The sequence below is a fragment of the Raphanus sativus genome, chromosome 6, assembly GCF_000801105.2.
Source record: "Raphanus sativus cultivar WK10039 chromosome 6, ASM80110v3, whole genome shotgun sequence".
Lineage (NCBI taxonomy): Eukaryota > Viridiplantae > Streptophyta > Magnoliopsida > Brassicales > Brassicaceae > Raphanus > Raphanus sativus.
This window is the reverse complement of record NC_079516.1, coordinates 40,742,120-40,760,739: the sequence shown is the minus strand read 5'-3', so window position 1 is coordinate 40,760,739 and position 18,620 is coordinate 40,742,120. Positions and strand designations below refer to the sequence as shown.

At 36.1% G+C, this 18,620-nt stretch overlaps 4 protein-coding genes and 1 pseudogene across 4 annotated transcripts; 1 reads left to right on the top strand and 4 right to left on the bottom strand.

The window, feature by feature from the left end:
- Nucleotides 1-912: 912 nt before the first annotated feature.
- Nucleotides 913-2,658, bottom strand: LOC108810151 (LOB domain-containing protein 27). Its single transcript, XM_018582283.2, has 2 exons — nucleotides 1,278-2,658; nucleotides 913-1,208 (listed from the first exon to the last, which is right to left on the bottom strand). Exons 1-2 carry the CDS (start codon nucleotides 2,234-2,236, stop codon nucleotides 1,115-1,117), a joined length of 1,053 nt encoding a protein of 350 aa, XP_018437785.1. The 5' UTR covers nucleotides 2,237-2,658; the 3' UTR covers nucleotides 913-1,114.
- A 2,515-nt stretch (nucleotides 2,659-5,173) lies between these two features.
- LOC108812165 (L-galactono-1,4-lactone dehydrogenase, mitochondrial) lies at nucleotides 5,174-7,897 on the top strand. The gene is made up of 5 exons (XM_018584344.2): nucleotides 5,174-6,163; nucleotides 6,250-6,435; nucleotides 6,532-6,952; nucleotides 7,217-7,357; nucleotides 7,548-7,897. Exons 1-5 carry the CDS (start codon nucleotides 5,250-5,252, stop codon nucleotides 7,704-7,706), a joined length of 1,821 nt encoding a protein of 606 aa, XP_018439846.1. The 5' UTR covers nucleotides 5,174-5,249; the 3' UTR covers nucleotides 7,707-7,897.
- Nucleotides 7,898-8,173: 276 nt separating this feature from the next.
- Nucleotides 8,174-9,743, bottom strand: LOC108812166 (uncharacterized). Its single transcript, XM_018584345.2, has 2 exons — nucleotides 9,053-9,743; nucleotides 8,174-8,923 (listed from the first exon to the last, which is right to left on the bottom strand). Exons 1-2 carry the CDS (start codon nucleotides 9,628-9,630, stop codon nucleotides 8,479-8,481), a joined length of 1,023 nt encoding a protein of 340 aa, XP_018439847.1. The 5' UTR covers nucleotides 9,631-9,743; the 3' UTR covers nucleotides 8,174-8,478.
- A 476-nt stretch (nucleotides 9,744-10,219) lies between these two features.
- On the bottom strand, nucleotides 10,220-11,591 carry LOC108808530 (uncharacterized; annotated as a pseudogene).
- Nucleotides 11,592-13,225: 1,634 nt separating this feature from the next.
- LOC108813059 (protein NRT1/ PTR FAMILY 2.10-like) lies at nucleotides 13,226-16,237 on the bottom strand. The gene is given in 5 exon segments (XM_018585492.2): nucleotides 13,226-14,262; nucleotides 14,484-15,037; nucleotides 15,121-15,338; nucleotides 15,974-16,168; nucleotides 16,171-16,237. Coding segments are annotated over 5 exon segments (1,932 nt in total). The 5' UTR covers nucleotides 16,223-16,237; the 3' UTR covers nucleotides 13,226-13,349.
- Nucleotides 16,238-18,620: the final 2,383 nt, after the last annotated feature.

The following is an 18,620-nucleotide window of genomic DNA, read 5'->3' as shown; positions in this document are numbered from 1 at the left end:
ATTTTATATTTTTATATTTGGATGATTACTATCAATATTATTTTTAATAATTTATCTAATAAAAACTTAAAATTCGTTTTTATTTTGTGGCTAAATTATGTTTTATTCATTAAGGTATAAATGATATTGAGCACTCTAAATTTTTTATTTTAAAATATACTTTTATATTTTGGATAATTCTTATCATTACTAATTTTAACTACTTGTGTAATCAAAAAAAAAATTCTTTTTTATTTTGTGGGTAATTTATATATTTATCCATTAAGCGTATAAACGATATTAATCATTGTAAATTTTTTAAAAAATATTTTTAAATTTTGGATAATTCTTATCATTATTAATTTTAATCAATTATCTAATCATAAAATTAAAATTCATTTTTATTTTATAAATAATTTATACGTTTATTCATTAAGGGTAGTATCGATATTAACCTTTCTAAATTTTAACGTAGAAGTTTTGTTGTGAAAAATCACTTCGCAAATATTTTTTTAAATATATTTTAAATTTTGGATAATTCTTATCATTATTAATATTAATCAATTATCTAATCAGAAAATTAAAATTCGTTTTTATTTTATAGATAATTTATATGTTTATTCATTAAGAATAATATCGATATTAACCGCTTTAACTTTTAAAACCGTTAGAAAAAATCCCTTCACAAATAATGATATTGATATTATTGAATATAGTTGACATCAAAACCACATATTCTAGTCCACTCATGCAAATACATACGGACTCTTCTACTTATCATTATCGCTTTATCATTCTTTGTTAAAAAAAACAAATTATCGCTTATAACTGAAAACTATATTTTATTATTTTTTTACGAAAGTTAATAAACACATGAATCTAATTGAATGAATGTAACTGCGGTAGTAAAAGACAGTTTAACTGTTAAAAAAAAGAGAGCCCAAATTTTAAATGACAAATATAAATATTGAAAAAAAAACATAAGAAGCAATGATAAATAAACATTCAAAAATTATTAGAAATAAAGATTCAACGCTTAAACAAGGCGTTGGGATCAATAATAACTGAAAACACAATTAAGACAAATCAAAATTTGAAGAAGAAAAAGATTAGTCCCCATGATCAACATTGAGTATCAATTCACACTCGTGAGACTAAAGCAAGTTGCCGCCCTCCTCAACTCCTTCTCCCCTATTTCATCTATAGGTTCCTTCGAAGATTCACCAGAGCTGCAACAACCAAAAAAAGTTAGACATGTTCTCATATTCTCAAGTCTTTTTAGCCGTATACAAACATACCTTGAAGCGTACACTTCTTTCGTTTCCGTGAAAGATTGACTCTCATCGATGATTTCGAGGAACTGATGGATTTCATCATAGTTGTGAACATCAACTTCTTCCTCTTGTTGATTCGATGCCATCTGAAGATTAACAAGTTGAGATTGTATAGCCATCACACTGTTATTGTTCTTCGTCTCGCTACAATGCTCGTTTTGATTCATGAATCCATAGTTATGATGATGATTATAAGGAAACTGACTCTGACCCCAAGCCAAAGAAGTGTTATTATGATTATTGAGAACTTCCTTACATGACTCTGGAGTGGGATTGTAGTCATGGTTATTATTAACTTCACTACAATAAGACATATGCTGAGGTTGTTGTAGCTGCTGTGTTTCAGAAACCGGACTGAAAAACGGTATGGTATTATTGCCTTGGTTAGTGTTAACCGGAAGTCCCATTCCCAAATCAAGCTGCGACGTGAGATCTTCTTGCTTCTCACCAATCTCGTGAATCATCATATTATGAGGGTTAGGGTGATTCTGACCGTTACGATAGAGCTGTAATTGAGAATTTACGGCTTTGAGCTCTTCCTCGGCGACCCATATCATGTATTGAAGCTGTTGCGTGATCCCAAGGCAACCGTGGACAGGGTTACGATCTCGGACGTAAGACTGAAATATAATTGATTTCATCGCTTCTGGTCTCTGAACTTCGTCGAGGTTCTCGAGTATTTTAACGATGCTTCTAACGCCGAAAAGCCTATGAACGTTTTGGAAGAGCTTTGGCTGTTCGGCTGGAAAGTAGGGTGCGAGTGGGCAGTCCGCGGCGCAGCGTCTGCGTTGGTACTTGCACGCAGCACATGCACCACTCGTGCCGCCTTTAAGTGTCATGTAAACGATGAGAGAGATCAAGAGAAGATCCAAAAATCTCTCTATTGACCCAATGGGATTGTGGATGGTTTTTATTTGGCTCATTCGATGGGGGCAAGAAATCAAAAAAAGGAGACTGGAAAAAAAAAACAATGATTGAAGATTTTGAATGAGATGAACGTGTGTGTGTTAATGGTTTTTGGTAAATGATAAAGGAAGAAGGAGAAGGAGTGGAAGTATATAAGCCCGATTTTGCTGAGTGGGGAGAAGACCGAGCAAACGAAAGATAGTGCTTTTAATTTTTTATAAGAAAATGTAAAAATATCCTGATTTTTAGAAACAGTTTTCATTTATTATCCATTTTTGAGTTTGTTTTTTTTCTAAGAATAGAGTTACTTGAAGAATAGTTGTTTTCTAATCTTCTACTTAAAATAGAGTTATATATCAATGAAATCAATTTGTTTCGATACTGGAGAGAGAGACAGAGACAGATTTTACATTTTGAAAATTTTATTAGATGTTTTGTATTATCAATTTAATAGTTTGTCCTCCATAAAAAAATGGATAGGAGATTTTTAAAATGGATTGTGTCTTATTTAATCATAGTAATCTGAAGAAAAAAGAATCCAGATATAAAATTCAAATTGATCTTATTAGAATATTCTTTCAAGCTATATATACTTTTTTTTTTTTAAAAAGTTATAATACATTGTTACTAAAAATTGAAGTTAAACAATTTGATTTAATTATTATAAAATCATATATAGTAAAAGAAAACCATATTTCTAATTCAAAAAAAAAAGAAGAAAAAAAGAAATTGGGAATGAGTTTTGGAAGGTACATGTCTAACCTTCATTTTCGAGAATGTGAATTTTATTGGAGTTAATCAGAGTTCTTAACCAACCTAAAGACTTGCAATGCAGGCAACCGCAGGCCATCTCTCTTTCTTGCCTTCTTTCACAAGGAACAACAAAGGAATGTCGGGTTTTGTCTTGAACCTTTTGTCTATGTTTTTCTTTTTGTTTTCCTTTTCTGTCGATTAATTTTTTTATGATCTGAACTTTTTAACACATTGAATATGAACATATTAAACAGTTTTCTATACGTGAATCAGTTTAGATGCTAGACAAGATGCACATGAAGTTGGTCTTTTTGGGAACTTATTGCGAACCAACAGATTTAAGGAGCCAGAGTGGAAGTCAAGGATTCTTCTATTCAGGAGTTGAAGTGACGGTCTTACTCTCGGGGAATCGAACTGATCGATGTCTTTGATCGTTTCATCCAACAACAGCAACGGATGAGATCTCCTACTGGCTGCTGTTGAGTTTTGCAGCTATTTTTGTATATGGAGATCAGTTGTTTTTATATTTTGTGGTACAGTCTATTTTTGGAAACTAGCTTTTATGAGAATGTACTGCAGCTTTTGGGATCTCATCTGCTTCAAGCCGTATGTAGAAGATGATGCTGTTCCGAGAGGAAGCCTATGTAACATTAGAATGAGACTTTTTATTTTTATTTTTAAGATTGGAATGAGACCTCCTCTCTGATGGGCCCATAATTTTAATTTATAAAAAATATTAAATAGAAATTCCTATATATTTAATAAAAAAATAGAACACATAAAATGAAATTTATACAAATAAAACATATAAATAGATGCAAGATATAAACACTATATCTGTTTCACTTAGTTACTTACTCCACACAACCGCGTGAATGTTTGTATTCATTTTTATATACATAGATATTTGTTTTAGATCATTAGTGATATATACTTTAATGTTAATCATATACTTAAATGTTTATATAGTTATTTCAAATACAATAATTTTTTAATTTACATGATATAATTAATCAACTGTTTAAAATCATCACATTTATTTGGTACGTTTTATTATATATTTTTATTGTATTTTTATTTAGTAATTATCTGCCAAGATGTAGATTCGAAGACCATAAAACTCAAAATTTTAATTTTGTGATATTTATGAATAATATCATTTTAACAAAAATTTATCCGCTATCTAATCATTTGAACAGATAGTTGACTAACTACTAGTATAATTAATCTATATATGCACGTTTGTGAAAATTTATGATGGAATAGACACTACCCAGAAAATTGAGTTTGAAATAGACAATTTTTCCTCGTGTTTATATCATTTACCAAGATCATTAAACCACTAATTTCTTATACAAATAGAGCTTGAATTCAAAAGGTTTTAAATCGTAGCCGATTAAATAACGAAAATAATTTATCTAAACCCAAGCATCTTTTTTTGTCAAATCTAAACCCAAGCATCTAGTTCTTAATCATATAGTTATATAGAAAATTGAGAACCATACAAAATCAGCAATCTATAGAGTTTATAAAAAGTTACTTTATTGTCGATGACTAGCATAAGGGTGCGACTCAACTACCACGTGGGACAAAAATAAATACAGAAATTCTGGTTATGTATGGTTTTGTAGTTAGGACCACTTGATACCTATTCAAAACTTGTGGAGCAAATTAAGCAAATAGTTATAACTTTAGGAGAAATTGCCAAAAATACCATTTTCATAGTATCACTTTTCATGTTTACACTAACCACTTTTACCACTACTTTTAATGAAGGGTTTAGATTTGAACGTTTAGGATTTAGGGTTTAGATTTGATGTTTTAGGGTTTAGATTTGATGTTTTAGGGTTTAGGGTATAAAGTTTAGGGTTTAGAGGTGAGGATTTAGGGTTTATAGTTGAGGTTTCAGGGTTTAGGGTTTAGGATATTGAATTTAGGGTATATAGTTTAGGGTTTAGGGTTTAGAGTTGAAGATTTAGGGTTTAGGGTTTAGAATTGGGAGTTTAGGATTTAGAATTTTGATTAAAATTTTGAAAAGCATATAAAAACAAAGATATAAGAGTCTTTAACATTTTAATAAATAAGGTATTTTTGAAAATGTGTATTTAGTGGTGGTAAAGATGAATAATGGTACCTTCAAAGTAGTATTTTTGAAAATTCCCCTAACTTTAGGGCATTTTAGAGATTTTCGTAAATCTCTAAACCCGATACCTTTGTACAGAGAAACCTTTCGCTGGCTCAGGTTTTAGATCGTCACCTGAAGAAACCAAAACAAAAATGCTCCGGTCACTTCTCCTCCGCCGCTCCAACGGCCGTCCCCTTCGAACCCTACCCACCGTCCATCCACCATTTCACCCTCTCCGCACTCTCTCCACTTCCGGTCAGACCTTAACCCCTCCCCCTCCACCGCCGCCTCCTCCTCCGCCTCCGATTCCATCATCCGCCTCAGAGAAGGAGTTCCGCAAATACGCCGGATACGCAGCCCTCGCACTCTTCTCCGGCGCCGCCACCTACTTCTCCTTCCCCTTCCCGGAAAACGCCAAACACAAGAAGGCTCAGATCTTCCGTTACGCTCCTTTACCCGAAGACCTCCACACCGTCTCCAACTGGAGCGGCACTCACGAGGTCCAGACCAGGAACTTCAACCAGCCGGAGACTCTCGCCGACCTCGAGGCTCTCGTCAAGGAAGCTCACGAGAAGAAGAGCAGGATCCGGCCCGTCGGATCGGGAATCTCCCCCAACGGGATCGGGTTGTCTCGCTCGGGGATGGTGAATTTGGCGCTGATGGATAAGGTCCTCGAGGTGGATAAGGAGAAGAAGAGAGTCCGTGTCCAGGCGGGGATTAGGGTTCAGCAGCTTGTCGACGCCGTTAGAGAGTATGGTCTCACTCTCCAGAACTTTGCGTCCATTAGGGAGCAGCAGATCGGTGGGATCGTTCAGGTTGGGGCTCATGGGACAGGTGCTAGACTGCCTCCTATCGATGAGCAAGTGGTCGGTATGAAGCTTGTCACTCCTGCTAAGGGAACTATTGAGCTTTCCAAGGATAAAGATCCAGAGCTTTTTTATCTAGCTCGATGTGGGCTTGGTGGGCTTGGAGTTGTCGCTGAGGTCACCCTCCAGTGCGTTGATAGACAGGAGCTTGTGGAGCACACTTATGTCTCGAACTTGGAAGATATCAAGAAAAACCACAAGTTAAGTTTTTGTCCCACTTATCCAGCATAGTGCAGTTTCTATCGTTTCCTAACTTTGTTTTTGTTTTTGTTTGTGGCTGTTTTAGAAAGTTGCTATCTACAAACAAGCATGTGAAGTACCTGTATATTCCTTATACTGACACAGTCGTGGTTGTAACATGCAACCCTGTATCGAAATGGAGTGGGGCACCTAAGGACAAACCAAAGTACACTAGAGAGGAGGCTTTAAAGCATGTCCGTGACCTCTATAGAGAGAGCGTTGTTAAGTATAGGTATCGTTGTGCTTTAGCTGTTATGACCAAATTGTTACCTCTAGTGTGGAGGACTAAATGATACATTGTTTTTTTTTTCCATCATGATGTATTTAGGGTCCAGGACACTAGTAAGAAGTCTCCTGACAGCAGGGAGCCAGACGTTAACGAGCTTTCGTTTACAGAGCTGAGAGATAAGCTACTTGCACTAGATCCTCTCAATGACGTTCACGTTGGGAAAGTGAATCAAGCTGAGGCGGAGTTTTGGAAAAAATCAGAAGGATACAGAGTAGGGTGGAGCGATGAAATCCTGGGATTTGACTGTGGTGGTCAACAGTGGGTATCAGAAACTTGTTTTCCTGCTGGAACTCTCGCTAAACCTAGCATGAAAGATCTTGAGTACATAGAACAGCTGAAAGAGTTGATTGAAAAAGAAGCAATACCAGCACCTTCTCCAATAGAGCAGCGCTGGACAGGCAGAAGTAAGAGCCCTATGAGTCCTGCATTCAGCACTGCAGAGGATGACATTTTCTCATGGGTAACTCTTGTTTTGCCTCTTTGACTTTCGTGAAAATAAGTATAAAACTAGATAGTGGTGTCAGTCTTTAGGAAGCTTGGTCCATGTCTCTGTTGTGAGGAAAACATTTTGGAATATTGATGCTACATAAAGAGATAGATTGTTGTTTCACTTGGTAGATTCTTGCTATTGGCCAATCTTGTTCCAGCATTGACTTCGTTTTTCATTCTCTCTATATTGCTAGCCATATACACTTATAATATGCTACGTTACAATTTGTGTCAGGTTGGTATAATCATGTATCTCCCGACAGCAGACCCTCGCCAGAGGAAGGACATCACAGATGAATTTTTCCACTATAGACGTTTGACACAGGCAAAGTTGTGGGATCAGTATTCTGCGTATGAACATTGGGCTAAAATTGAGGTAATTTTAGATGATCCTTCTGATTCACTCACCTTTTTAGAATTTCATATTTTTTTAGTTAGATCAGACAAAAGCTCCTACAACCTTTTCTTCTTGTAATGCAAGTGTTGTCATGGTGAAAAGTAAGCAAAAGGAAATGTGTAACGCAATTGTTCTAATTTTGAGTGTTAAAAATGTTTTATGTAATCAGATACCAAAGGATAAAGAGGAACTTGAAGCCCTGCAAGAAAGACTCAGAAAACGCTTCCCGGTGGATGCATACAACAAAGCACGAAGGGAGCTGGACCCAAACAGAATCCTCTCAAACAACATGGTGGAGAAGCTCTTCCCAGTCTCCAGCACTGCTTAAAACATTTTCATCAGTAGTTTATTTTCTCCTCTGAAGTACTTCCTTTTGGAATCCTATACGTTGCATCTACAAGTGTTTGTAAGAAGAGTGAAGCCGATATATTGGTCACCCAAAAAAGCTGAATAAAGTGTACATTGAGTTTTACTACTCTTTTTTCGCAATTCCCATGAATAAATACTTTTGTTGTTCTATTCCATTTTCTGGAATGAGGGTTTGTGGCTGTCTTGGCTTGTGCATTGTTTGGTGGGTAAGTATGGTCTTAGTAAGCTGGAACTAGAAGTTGTATGGTTCTATTGTTCTTGTCGGTTTTGGCTTCAGACTCAGAGAGGACCTTGAGATATAGAGAGAACTGTAGCTATTTTCGCCAAACACTTCACATGATGCTTTGACATGGTAGGGTAAGTTCTTAATGATCGTTATGCCAGTAGCAAGAAAAAGATAATCCATAACTCTACTGCAAGTTTACATGAAGATACCAACAAATGATTCTTATTAGTAAGATAAATAGGTAACAAAGCACACCTACCTCAATGTTTAGAGTGTATACTCACATAAAGGCTTTCAAACCAAATCAAATAAATAAATTTAACAAGAAAAGGGAAAAAAGGAACAGTCTAATACCAAACAAGAGAAATTGAAGCAAAGCGTGTGTTTGTTCTTCGGCTTTCAAATCCAAAGCCCCCACTTAGAAGAAGAATCCATCCTAGAAATTCACAATCTAACATCATCTCCTCTACTTTTGCTATCTACATTCATCAGCTGACTTCTTCTTTCATGAAACCCCACCAAGAACTCTCTTCAGCTCGGACTTCTGTTCCGCTGAAAGCTTCGACGGATACCTCACGTTAAGCTTCAATCTCAAGTTACCTTTCCTGCCAGGCTCTTTAGAGATAGGCATTCCTTCGTTGGGAACAACAACCTCGTGATCGGGGTTGATGATATCGGTTAGCGGGATCACGAGAGTCCTTCCATCAAGCGTCGTCAGGTCGATGGTCTTACCTGTTAGCGCTTCGAGTAGAGTGATCTCCTGGTTGACCAAAAGGTCGTTGCCGTCTCGCTTGTAAACAGGATGCGGCTTCTCTTCAACCACGAAGATGATGTCTGCTGGTATGATACCAGGCTCTTCGTTGCCTTTCTTAGGGAAAGTGAGCTTTGTGCCTCTCTTCCACCCGGGTTTTATTTCTATGGGCAGTATCTCCTCAACCACCCTCATTCTACTGCAAAAGCCAAACCAAACAAAACAAACAAACACGAATCGTAACAGTATTGAGACATCATCAGTCAACTTTCATCTATTTTTTTACCGTCAATGAAATGGTAAAACTAGATAAAAATTCTAGACATACCCAGAGGCATCGTAAACATTTCGAGACAACCTCATCTTCTTCTTCACACCTTTGCAAAGATCCTCCAAACTACAAGGCAACGGATTCTCAACGGCCGGAGCTTTCCTAAGCTCACTGCTATGACCGTTCCTGAAACTCGCATCCCTAAACGTTCTATGCCCTCCTCTTGCTCCTTCACCGCCTTCAGATCCAAAGATCTCGGCGTAGATATCCTCCGCGTCTCTAGGGTTGAAACGGAACGACGCCGCGTTAGGCGGATGCTGCCTGTGCTGGTGGTAAAACTGCTGCGGCGGTCGCGAGGAAGAGGAAGAGGAAGAGGAAGGGTCGTGCGAATTGGGGAATTTGCCAGATTTGAGGCCTTCCTCGCCGTAAAGATCGTAGATCTGGCGCTTCTGAGGGTCGGAGAGGACGTCGTAGGCCTCGGAGATCCGCTTGAATTTGGCCTCCGCTTCGTCACGCCTAGCGGAAGGGTTCTTGTCGGGATGCCAGATCATGGCCAGACGCTTGTAAGCTTTCTTCAGATCATCATCCGTCGCGTTGTGATTCACCTTCAGTATGTTGTAGTAATCCACACCCATGTTATCGAGTTTCGTTGAATAATTTTTCACCGAGAGGAAGGGGGGAAAGTAGGAACCGAATCAAGAGGGAAAGGGCAGATGCGTGGAGACTGGAAGAGAGGTACGTTTTTAGAAACAAATCGTTTTTCTACTTTGTCATAATTTTTTTAGATATTATAATCCTTTATTATTTTTACATCATAGTTATTTTGGTTATATATATATTGCATTTCTATAGATTGGTAAATGGCATAATTAGTTAAATTTGTCTTATTTAAACTTTTATTATTGGAAAAATACATAGATACGTTACCCAACAATTTTTTTATTTTCACCCCATTCAATTTTTTTCACTTAGGATATCTATTGGATAAGTTAAGAAATCAAATTAAATAAAGAGTCAATTGGGTAAATAACCATAGATGGAAAGATATTTAGGAAATCTTGCAAAGAAAAAGTTAATTAGGTATTTGGATGAAGGCATCCAAACAAAGTTACTCTTCTGTCCCTAGGCATGCATTTGCGCGAGTCTTGTTAAGCGTGTGAATTTTTATTTTATTTTTTAGAAAAAAATATATATATAATTCAACCCTACGAGATTTTCGAAAGATTACAAGTTCCGGGACACCGGAGAAACAACGAGTATCTGAAAATACAACGACATCAAGCTCATAAATAAAAACTAAATCTAAAACAAGAGAATCGGAGCGAGGGAAAGAAGATAGATGAAACGCAAAGCTTCCATCTCCGACAAGACACAGGTGGAGGAGAGCATTCCGGTGTGTCCGAGACCGATCAGTAGACAAATAGTTGGCCTTCCTACCACAATGTTTTTTTTCTTGGAGTTTCTTCTTCAGTCATAATAAGTGAATTGTGATCAAAGTCTAGTATCAGCAATGCTAACCTCTCCAAAGTAGTTTGGATGGTATTCACAGTCCAACATTGCACCACTTTCCTTTATTTTCTTGAGAATTTTTAAATAAAAGCTTCTGCTGATCAGCTATAGCTTCAACCAAGAAACCTGCAACCCACATAGTCCAACCAATAACCTCTGCAGGCTGAAATAATCTTCTAATCTTCCACCGTTACTTGCATTCACAAAAGAAACGGGTAAACTAACTGTCTAAACCCACACGGTCTGGGAAGATAAAAAGAAAAAAAGATAGAAGAAAACCCACATATTGTTAGATTACATGCATCCAACTTAAGCTGAACTACTAGTTTTTCACTCATTTTTTAAAGATGAAGAGAAAGCAAAGGTTGGAAACTAACCTGAAAAGTCCAAAAGATAACTAGTTTCCCCATATTTTCACGCTTTTCATCAAAGCATGAATCTTCACCCCACTTCAGGATTCTATTCACAGTTAGGATGTCATCAAATATGACTAGAAAACTTAGTTTAACTGTTTACGTATATCTCTATGTTTCTCTCACACAATATTCTTATGTGGTGCAGGTGCAGATATGATGAACAAATGAGTGGTTATCATCATCAATTAAGGTGTACAACTTACAAACCTCATAAGGAGGAGCATTCCAAGACGGAGTCCCCATACGACTACTAGTAAAGTCAAGACTACCTGGGAAATAAAAAAAGAATCGAATCAAAAATACAGTTCAAGAAAAATAAATCAATGAATCAGCGATAGTTTAGAAGAAAGAGTAGCTCAGACAGAGAGCTTGTTTTAAGAACCTGACGAAACGCCAAGTGCCTTTGAGAACCAGAGTCAAGACAGCAAGTATCACGAAATTGGTACTTCCTGTCCAACATTATCTTTTGAAGTCAAATCATGTTATTAGCAAAAGCCATCGAAAATACAAAGAATTAAAAAACTACACACCTTCGGAGGTAGTCCCGCAGCCCCGACGCCCATTTCCGTATAACCGGACTCTCAAACCCTAAATCCACGCACATAAGACCCTAAATCCACCGGTCAAGAAGGGACCGCTTTGACAAGATGCACAGCGAGGAGAACCGCCATCTCCTCAGAAAGCTCAGTCGCCAACAGCCAACCTCACAACCTCGGTGCACGCCTCCGCACCCCGATCACTGATTTGCGAAGCCGAGCGAGCCTCTGCACCGTCCTCTAGCAGAAAGAGCAAGCCGTTGTCCGACGAGCCACCAGAGCATCAGCGACACCTTGGAGATCTAACGCTTCAGAGATCTCACCGCATCGGAGGAGAGAGAGAGCAGTGTCTCCAAACGACCACCGGATCGCTAACTCCCGTCCGTGATGTGTTCTGATTCTCAAGGGGCCGGGGGAAGGATCGATCTACCGGATTGTCATGACGCCGTCAGAAAGATCTTTTCCAAACAGAAGCTAGATAAACGAGGAGAGAAGAAGGAGACGCGCGTGGCGTTGCATCTATAATACAAGGGCAATTTTGGTTTAAAACAGAAGTTGTACAGTATGTTTTTGCGATATACTCCCTCTGTTTCAAATTAGATGATGTTTTGAAGAGTTTTGATGTTTCAAAATACATGATGTTTTGATATTTTTATATTAATTTTACTTTATTGAAGATTGTGTCGCCAATGATGTTTTTATAGTTCTTTTGATGATTGGTTGAATTAGTTTTTATTTATATTTTAAATGATACATTCTAGTTAAAAGTGTATGTCTTAGTTCTTGTGCATTAACCAAAACATCAACTATTTTGAAACAGAGGGAGTACCATTTAGCTAAATAATGTTTGAAATATGTATATAGCGTGCAATTACTCTTAAATTAAATACATCAAAATTTTAGGATATGATAAATATAATGTTTTGGTCACCAAAAATGAAGAAGTAATAGAATGTAAACATAAACTTTTATTTTGAGACAAAATGAAATAATTTTGGATAAATTTATAATAGTTTCTTTATTCTTTTTAGTGAATTTACAGATTACATCTAAATAACTATAGAGTATGTTTTAAATAATTATGTATTATATCTCATATAATTATAGATTATTTATATTTTCTTTTATATGTGGAATAAAAGGTAAATGTTCATTTTTTTTGATTAAGATCATTTCTGTGGACAATCAATTTATATTCATATAGATAAACATCTAATCTTTTCATTATACACACATAAACTCTTATCCAACACTTGATAACCTCTATTCAAATTCCCAACTTTCAAAGTTTTTTTCTTTAAAATGGTTAGTTAATTTATGACTCCGCACGTAAAACAATAGTTATAATATTTATAGCTAATGTAATTTCATTATTTGCAGCAAGAATAGAGATTCGGGAATGGAGTTAAAAGGGGAAAAAGCCATGAAGAAAGCTTTGGATTATATCTATAAGTGTGAAGGTACTAACAAAATACAATGGTTGTGTTTGAGACAAAGAAAACGTATCATAATGAAATTTCTCCTTTTGTTAGGAGTCAGCGATGTAGAACTAGCCAATGGCGCACTTATCGTGCGTGGAGAAGGACTAGATGAGGATACAGTGAGAAGGAATATTGATGAGATTCTTTTGACCACATGGAGGTCTCTACTAGTTTGATACGTACATGTGGCATATATATATATATATATATATATATATATATATATATTATATATAGAATCCTTGTAGTAGTCTTCTTCTTTTAGTGATTTGTTCTGCCATGTATGGGGAACCGAGCAACAAAATCTTGTTTTACATTCATATTCATTTGAATCTAAGGAGATTACAGTACAACAACAACAAAGATGAGACTGAATTAGATGACCAGAATAAAAATAATAAAAGTTTACAGATTAGACCGAGTTCTTCTCTCGCTGCTTCTGCTCATCTTCATTGGTCTCAATAGCAGAGATGCCTTTATCATCACTGCCTTTGTATCTATAAAACTTAGCCACTATCAAGAAGTACACCATGTTAACGACCATGAGCCCCGTGAGCATGAAATAGAAGTAATCCAATTTCGCCTTGTTCAGATCCTCAGCTAACCAGTTCCCCGAAGGTGAATGTTCAGTCGTCCGATGAACAGTGGAGATCAAGAAGCTAGCGAGGTAGCTAGAAACACCTCCACCGACGTAGAAGATCGAGCCAGCGAAGCTCCTCATGTTCTCAGGAAACTGTTTGTAGTAAAACTCCATCTGTCCGATGGCTGCAAAAGCTTCAGCTATCCCTGCAAGAACCAGCTGCGGAATCAGCCACATCGCTGACATCGATGAGATCTCTCCCGCTCTAGGCTCCATCCCTAGGGTCTGTCTTGTCAGCGCAATGCTTCTTCTACGCTCCTCTATGAACCCGGAGACCAATAAACTCAGCACCGCAAAAAAGATCCCCGCTCCTATTCTTTGCAAGAGTGTTATACCAGTGTCTAGACCGGTCACTCTTTTGAGCGAAGGGACAAGGACACGGTCGTAGATTATGATGAAAACCGTCATACCGGTCATCAAGAACACCACATAGGTGGCTGCGGGGATCTTGAAGCCACCGGAACCTAATCTCCTGTCGCTCTGTTGCGCTTGGAAGACGGGATAAGTCATTTGCATGCTTATTGCAAGGTAGTAGATAGCACAAGCGAACCAGATTGGAATCACTCTTATAATACATTTCACTTCTTCCACTTGCTGCATCGTACATAGTTTCCATGCATCAGAAGCTGTTCCATCAGAGTTTAACTTGTCCTCAGGAGTCATTATCGCTGCTTTGTCTAGAAACCTGACAATATAACAACAACAAACCAACATTTAGTTTTTTTTTAAACTGCATTCATTGTAAAAATGGTTTTTTTTGTTACATTTATTCAAAAAGAACAACATTTAGTTTAAAAAAAAATTGCATTCAGTGTAAATATGGTTTTTTTTTGTGGAATACATTTATTAAAAATAAAAATAAAAAAAAAACACAAAGCAACAGAGACAGAACTCTTATGTGTTTACCTGAACTGGTCGGTGTATTTTAGGGTTAAGTTTGCATAGTTACGAGGAATGTGATTGTAAAGATCGACCCAAGGCTGCTTAACCGGCTTCAATCCTCGTTTCGAGATGGCGGCTGCTATAACACGAGCTATACCAGCCAAGGGACTACCGGAGGCTTTCACTTTTACATAAAGTTTATGACCAGCGAAGAAAATGACGCAAGCCAAGAACATGAGACCCACAGGGATACTCAAACCGATGGTCCAGCTCACGTTGGACTGGATATACACAACTAGCGTGAGCGAGATGATCTGCGCGAACGTGAAAGTGAAGAAGTACCAGTTGAAGAAACTGTTGATTCCTTTCTTTCCTGATTCGGATTTGGGGTTGAACTGATCGGCACCAAAGGCCAAGTTACACGGCCTGATACCACCGGCACCAACCACGAGAAGCGCTAAACCCAACATCAGAAACGCAATCTGGCCCCCATCAGGCCCTTCGCATGAACTTTTTGTTCCACAAGGAGTCGGGTGCAGTCCCGGAACTGCTGCCGTGAGTAGTATCGCAAGCGATCCCTACAAAAAGATAAACACGGTTTAGTAAAAAAAAAAAAAAAGAATTGAGTCTTAGTTAACGAAAATAAAACGGTTAAGTGTACCAGAAAACAAGCGATGACAGCAACAGTGAGAGTCTTGTAGCGACCAAAGTAAGTGTCGCAGAGGAAAGCAGCGAGGAAAGTGCCGAAGTTGATAGTGCCACTAAAGGCATTGATGATTGTTGCAGCTGTGTATTTCTTGAGGTTGAAAACTTGAGTTAGGTACACAAGAAGGTTTGATAACGTCCCAATGATCCCAAGCTTCTCAAATGTTTCGTTACCTACAAGAATCATTTATTAATTTCTTTTTCAACATAAATGAATCACTGGTCTGTTGTCCAAAAAAAAAAAGAATCACTGGTCAACCCCAAAAAAAATCTGGTTTCCCATAAAGTAACAAACTTTTTGTAACATTTAATTCACAACTTTTTAAACCGAAACACACACGAATCGAAGATTTTACTTTCAGTGCTTTTTTTTTTTGAATATTCTGCTTCTTTATTCTTTTGTCTTTAATTCTTAACTGCTGTAACTCCCAGAAACTAAATAAATTTGTCTTACGCGTATAAAAGTTATAAACTCAAAACTAAAAAGCATTATTAATGAAAAAAGTTGTAAATTGTAATAACTCTTTCTCCAGATCGTTGAATAAAAAAACTCTTTCTCTAGATCTGGTAGATTCGGTTGATCCGGGTTTCAATCGTTTTCAGAAATAAATTTCATTTCGTAATCCCAAATTCGAGATTTTCAACACAGTGAAGTCGAAGAGAAAGTACAGTACTTTTGAAATCACGGACAACATGTTCTAGTTTTATTCTCACGTTTTTATTTAGTTTCTGGACCGTGTTGAGAAAGCAGACACACAATAATATAAAAACAGATTGTCTGAATAGAGAAAAAGAAAAAAGAGCGTTACCAATGATAAAAGGCATGACTTTCCATCCTCTATACACGAGCTTTTTCTGATCTTCATCAAATGAATCGACCGAATCAGAACCACCGCCATCGACGGCGGAGTAGGGTTTCTGATCCTCATCCGTCTTCATTGTCTCAACCTCAAAAGGCTTTCTTTCCATGGTTTCTTCAAACTGTGTGTAATTATTGTTATTCTTTTAACTTCTCTCTGTCTATGGCTGAAGATGACTCTATTCTTCATCTCAAGCATCGCTCTGTCGTCTTCTTATATAGTGGTGGATCCAGAATATGGAATTGTCGGAATCTGGAAAAGATAAAAGATAAAGGGAAAGATCATTATGGTGATTTTGGCTGGGGAAGATAGAGACGTGTGTGGTGTGTGGTGAATGACTCATTTTTCTAATTCTACTTATTTTTTTTTTATTTTTTTCCAAAAGTTTCTTTTGAAAAAAAAAACTTTTTGCTTTGACAAAACCAATCTTTACTTAATAATTTGTAAAAATATATTGAGATCATTGTCTGTGCTTCAAGTCAAATAATATTGTTGAATTCTTTCTTTACTGCTTTCCAAAATTAATAATATTTATCCGTAAAAAAATAGAGAAAATTTATCCAATATGTTTTTTCATGACTTACAGTAAGAGCAACCTCGAGTTTTTCAATTTGGATTTCCCTTATTCAAAATAATAACAATTTAATTTCACAGATAATTAAATTTTAGTTATTTAAAAAATATTAGTTCATTCTATTTCATTTTCTCTGATATTTTTTTTATAAAATAAAAGATACTCTATTAAATACTCTTAATAAAATTGCTCTAAATTACTTAATTATATCTTTTTTGTAGCACTAATATCTTACTTAGGGCCTGACTGGTGTAACCGCAGCGGTTGTGGTTGCGGTTGTGGGAGTTTGCGGGTGCGGATGGTTGCGGTTTTAAGCGTTTTCTAGAGATTTGTACGACTGGTACAACTGTTAGAAATTGTTGCGTTTGCGGGACTCTCATGACTGGTAAACTACCAAACGCAATATCTGTTAAATAATAATTTAACAATATTTACATTTTATGTAATTATAAAAAATATTAAAAATCATAATAATATGATAAATATAAAATTTATATTTATAAAATCATATTATTCAATTTTAAAAATTTATAGAAAATATTTTAGTTTTGAATTTTTATAATATAAATTGAAATATAATATGAATACATTTTACAATTTCTATTATTTCAATTGAAAATTTTTATCGGATATTTTTACTATTATTTTTATTTATTCTGTTTCTAAAGAAAAAAATTTACCATCCCGCAACCGCAAATGCTAGCTGGAACCAGCTTTTGATTTTAAGAGGTTCGGAGCGGTTTGAAGCGATTTGTTAACGTTTTCTGTGATTATTTCGAAACGTCAACAACCGCTATGAACCGCAAAAGCTGCGTTTGCGGGTGGTAGCGGGAAAACCAGTCATCCCCTTAGTTATAAGTTTTTAGTCAAGAATCTAGTGTGTTTTTTTTGTAAATAAACTTCATTAATTAAAATTTTAAAATTTCATGTTTTTATTTAAAAAAATAAAACAAAATAAAAGATACAGAGCATATATCTTAGCCGGACTGAACCGATCCTAAGAAGGTAATTTATTAAATTTAGACGTTGAACAAGGAACCATCGAACCAAGCCGATAACTAGAATCTTGAAAAACTACCACATCACAAGACGACGAAGAAACTCCAACACAGATGTTCCTACCTGTCAACCACCATCGGAGCAAAGCCTACAGCCTACCATCACGTGTTAGACTGATTTTAGTTATTGATTAGCTGACTTTCACTGGAGATGAAAAATTGACAATCCTTGTACCAGAATCAATAAGTCAAGTTTTTGGAGATGACCGCAAACCCAAAACCGCAGTTAAAAGAAACAAAGGACTCCAGCCAGTTATGGATCAAGAAGACCGAAACATTGGCGCTAGGATAAACCCGTTGAATCATGTTCCGTGAGGAAAAAAATAAATTTGTTGACAAGACGATGAAACAAAACCCTAACACTAAAATTTAGTGTTTTTTTTTTTTAACATTTTCTTAACTAAAATTTAGTGTTATTAGTTATGGTATTACTAAAATGTTATTGGAAATACTATATAATGTAGTTATAGTGATTCTTAAGTGTTTGTAAATCTCGGTTATTTTATGCATCTTTTCATAACTGAATAGTATATATAAAAATTAAATTAAATCTTAATTTTTATTTTTTAAAGTTTATAAGCTTTGCCTAATTAACACATTTTTTAATATATATTTTATTTATCAATAGTAAATACAAATTTATACACTTTGGTGTATCACAATTTTTACCGAAGCTACTCATACTCTCATTTTTATAGCCAAATATATCTAAAATGACATATTTTGACTTGTTTTTAGACAAAGACGACCTAAAATGACCTAAGATATCACTGTCTCTTTTTGGTGTGGATGGTTGAAGACGATATGGTTTTCACTTGTTTTTGGATGTTGCGAGCGAGCTGAGGAGGAGAGTGAGAAAGTTTTTTTTATGTCAACTTATATTCCTTTTCTTATAACTACACAAAGCACTACCTCAGAATTAGAGGTGAATAAAATATATATAGTAATTTATTGACTCATTATC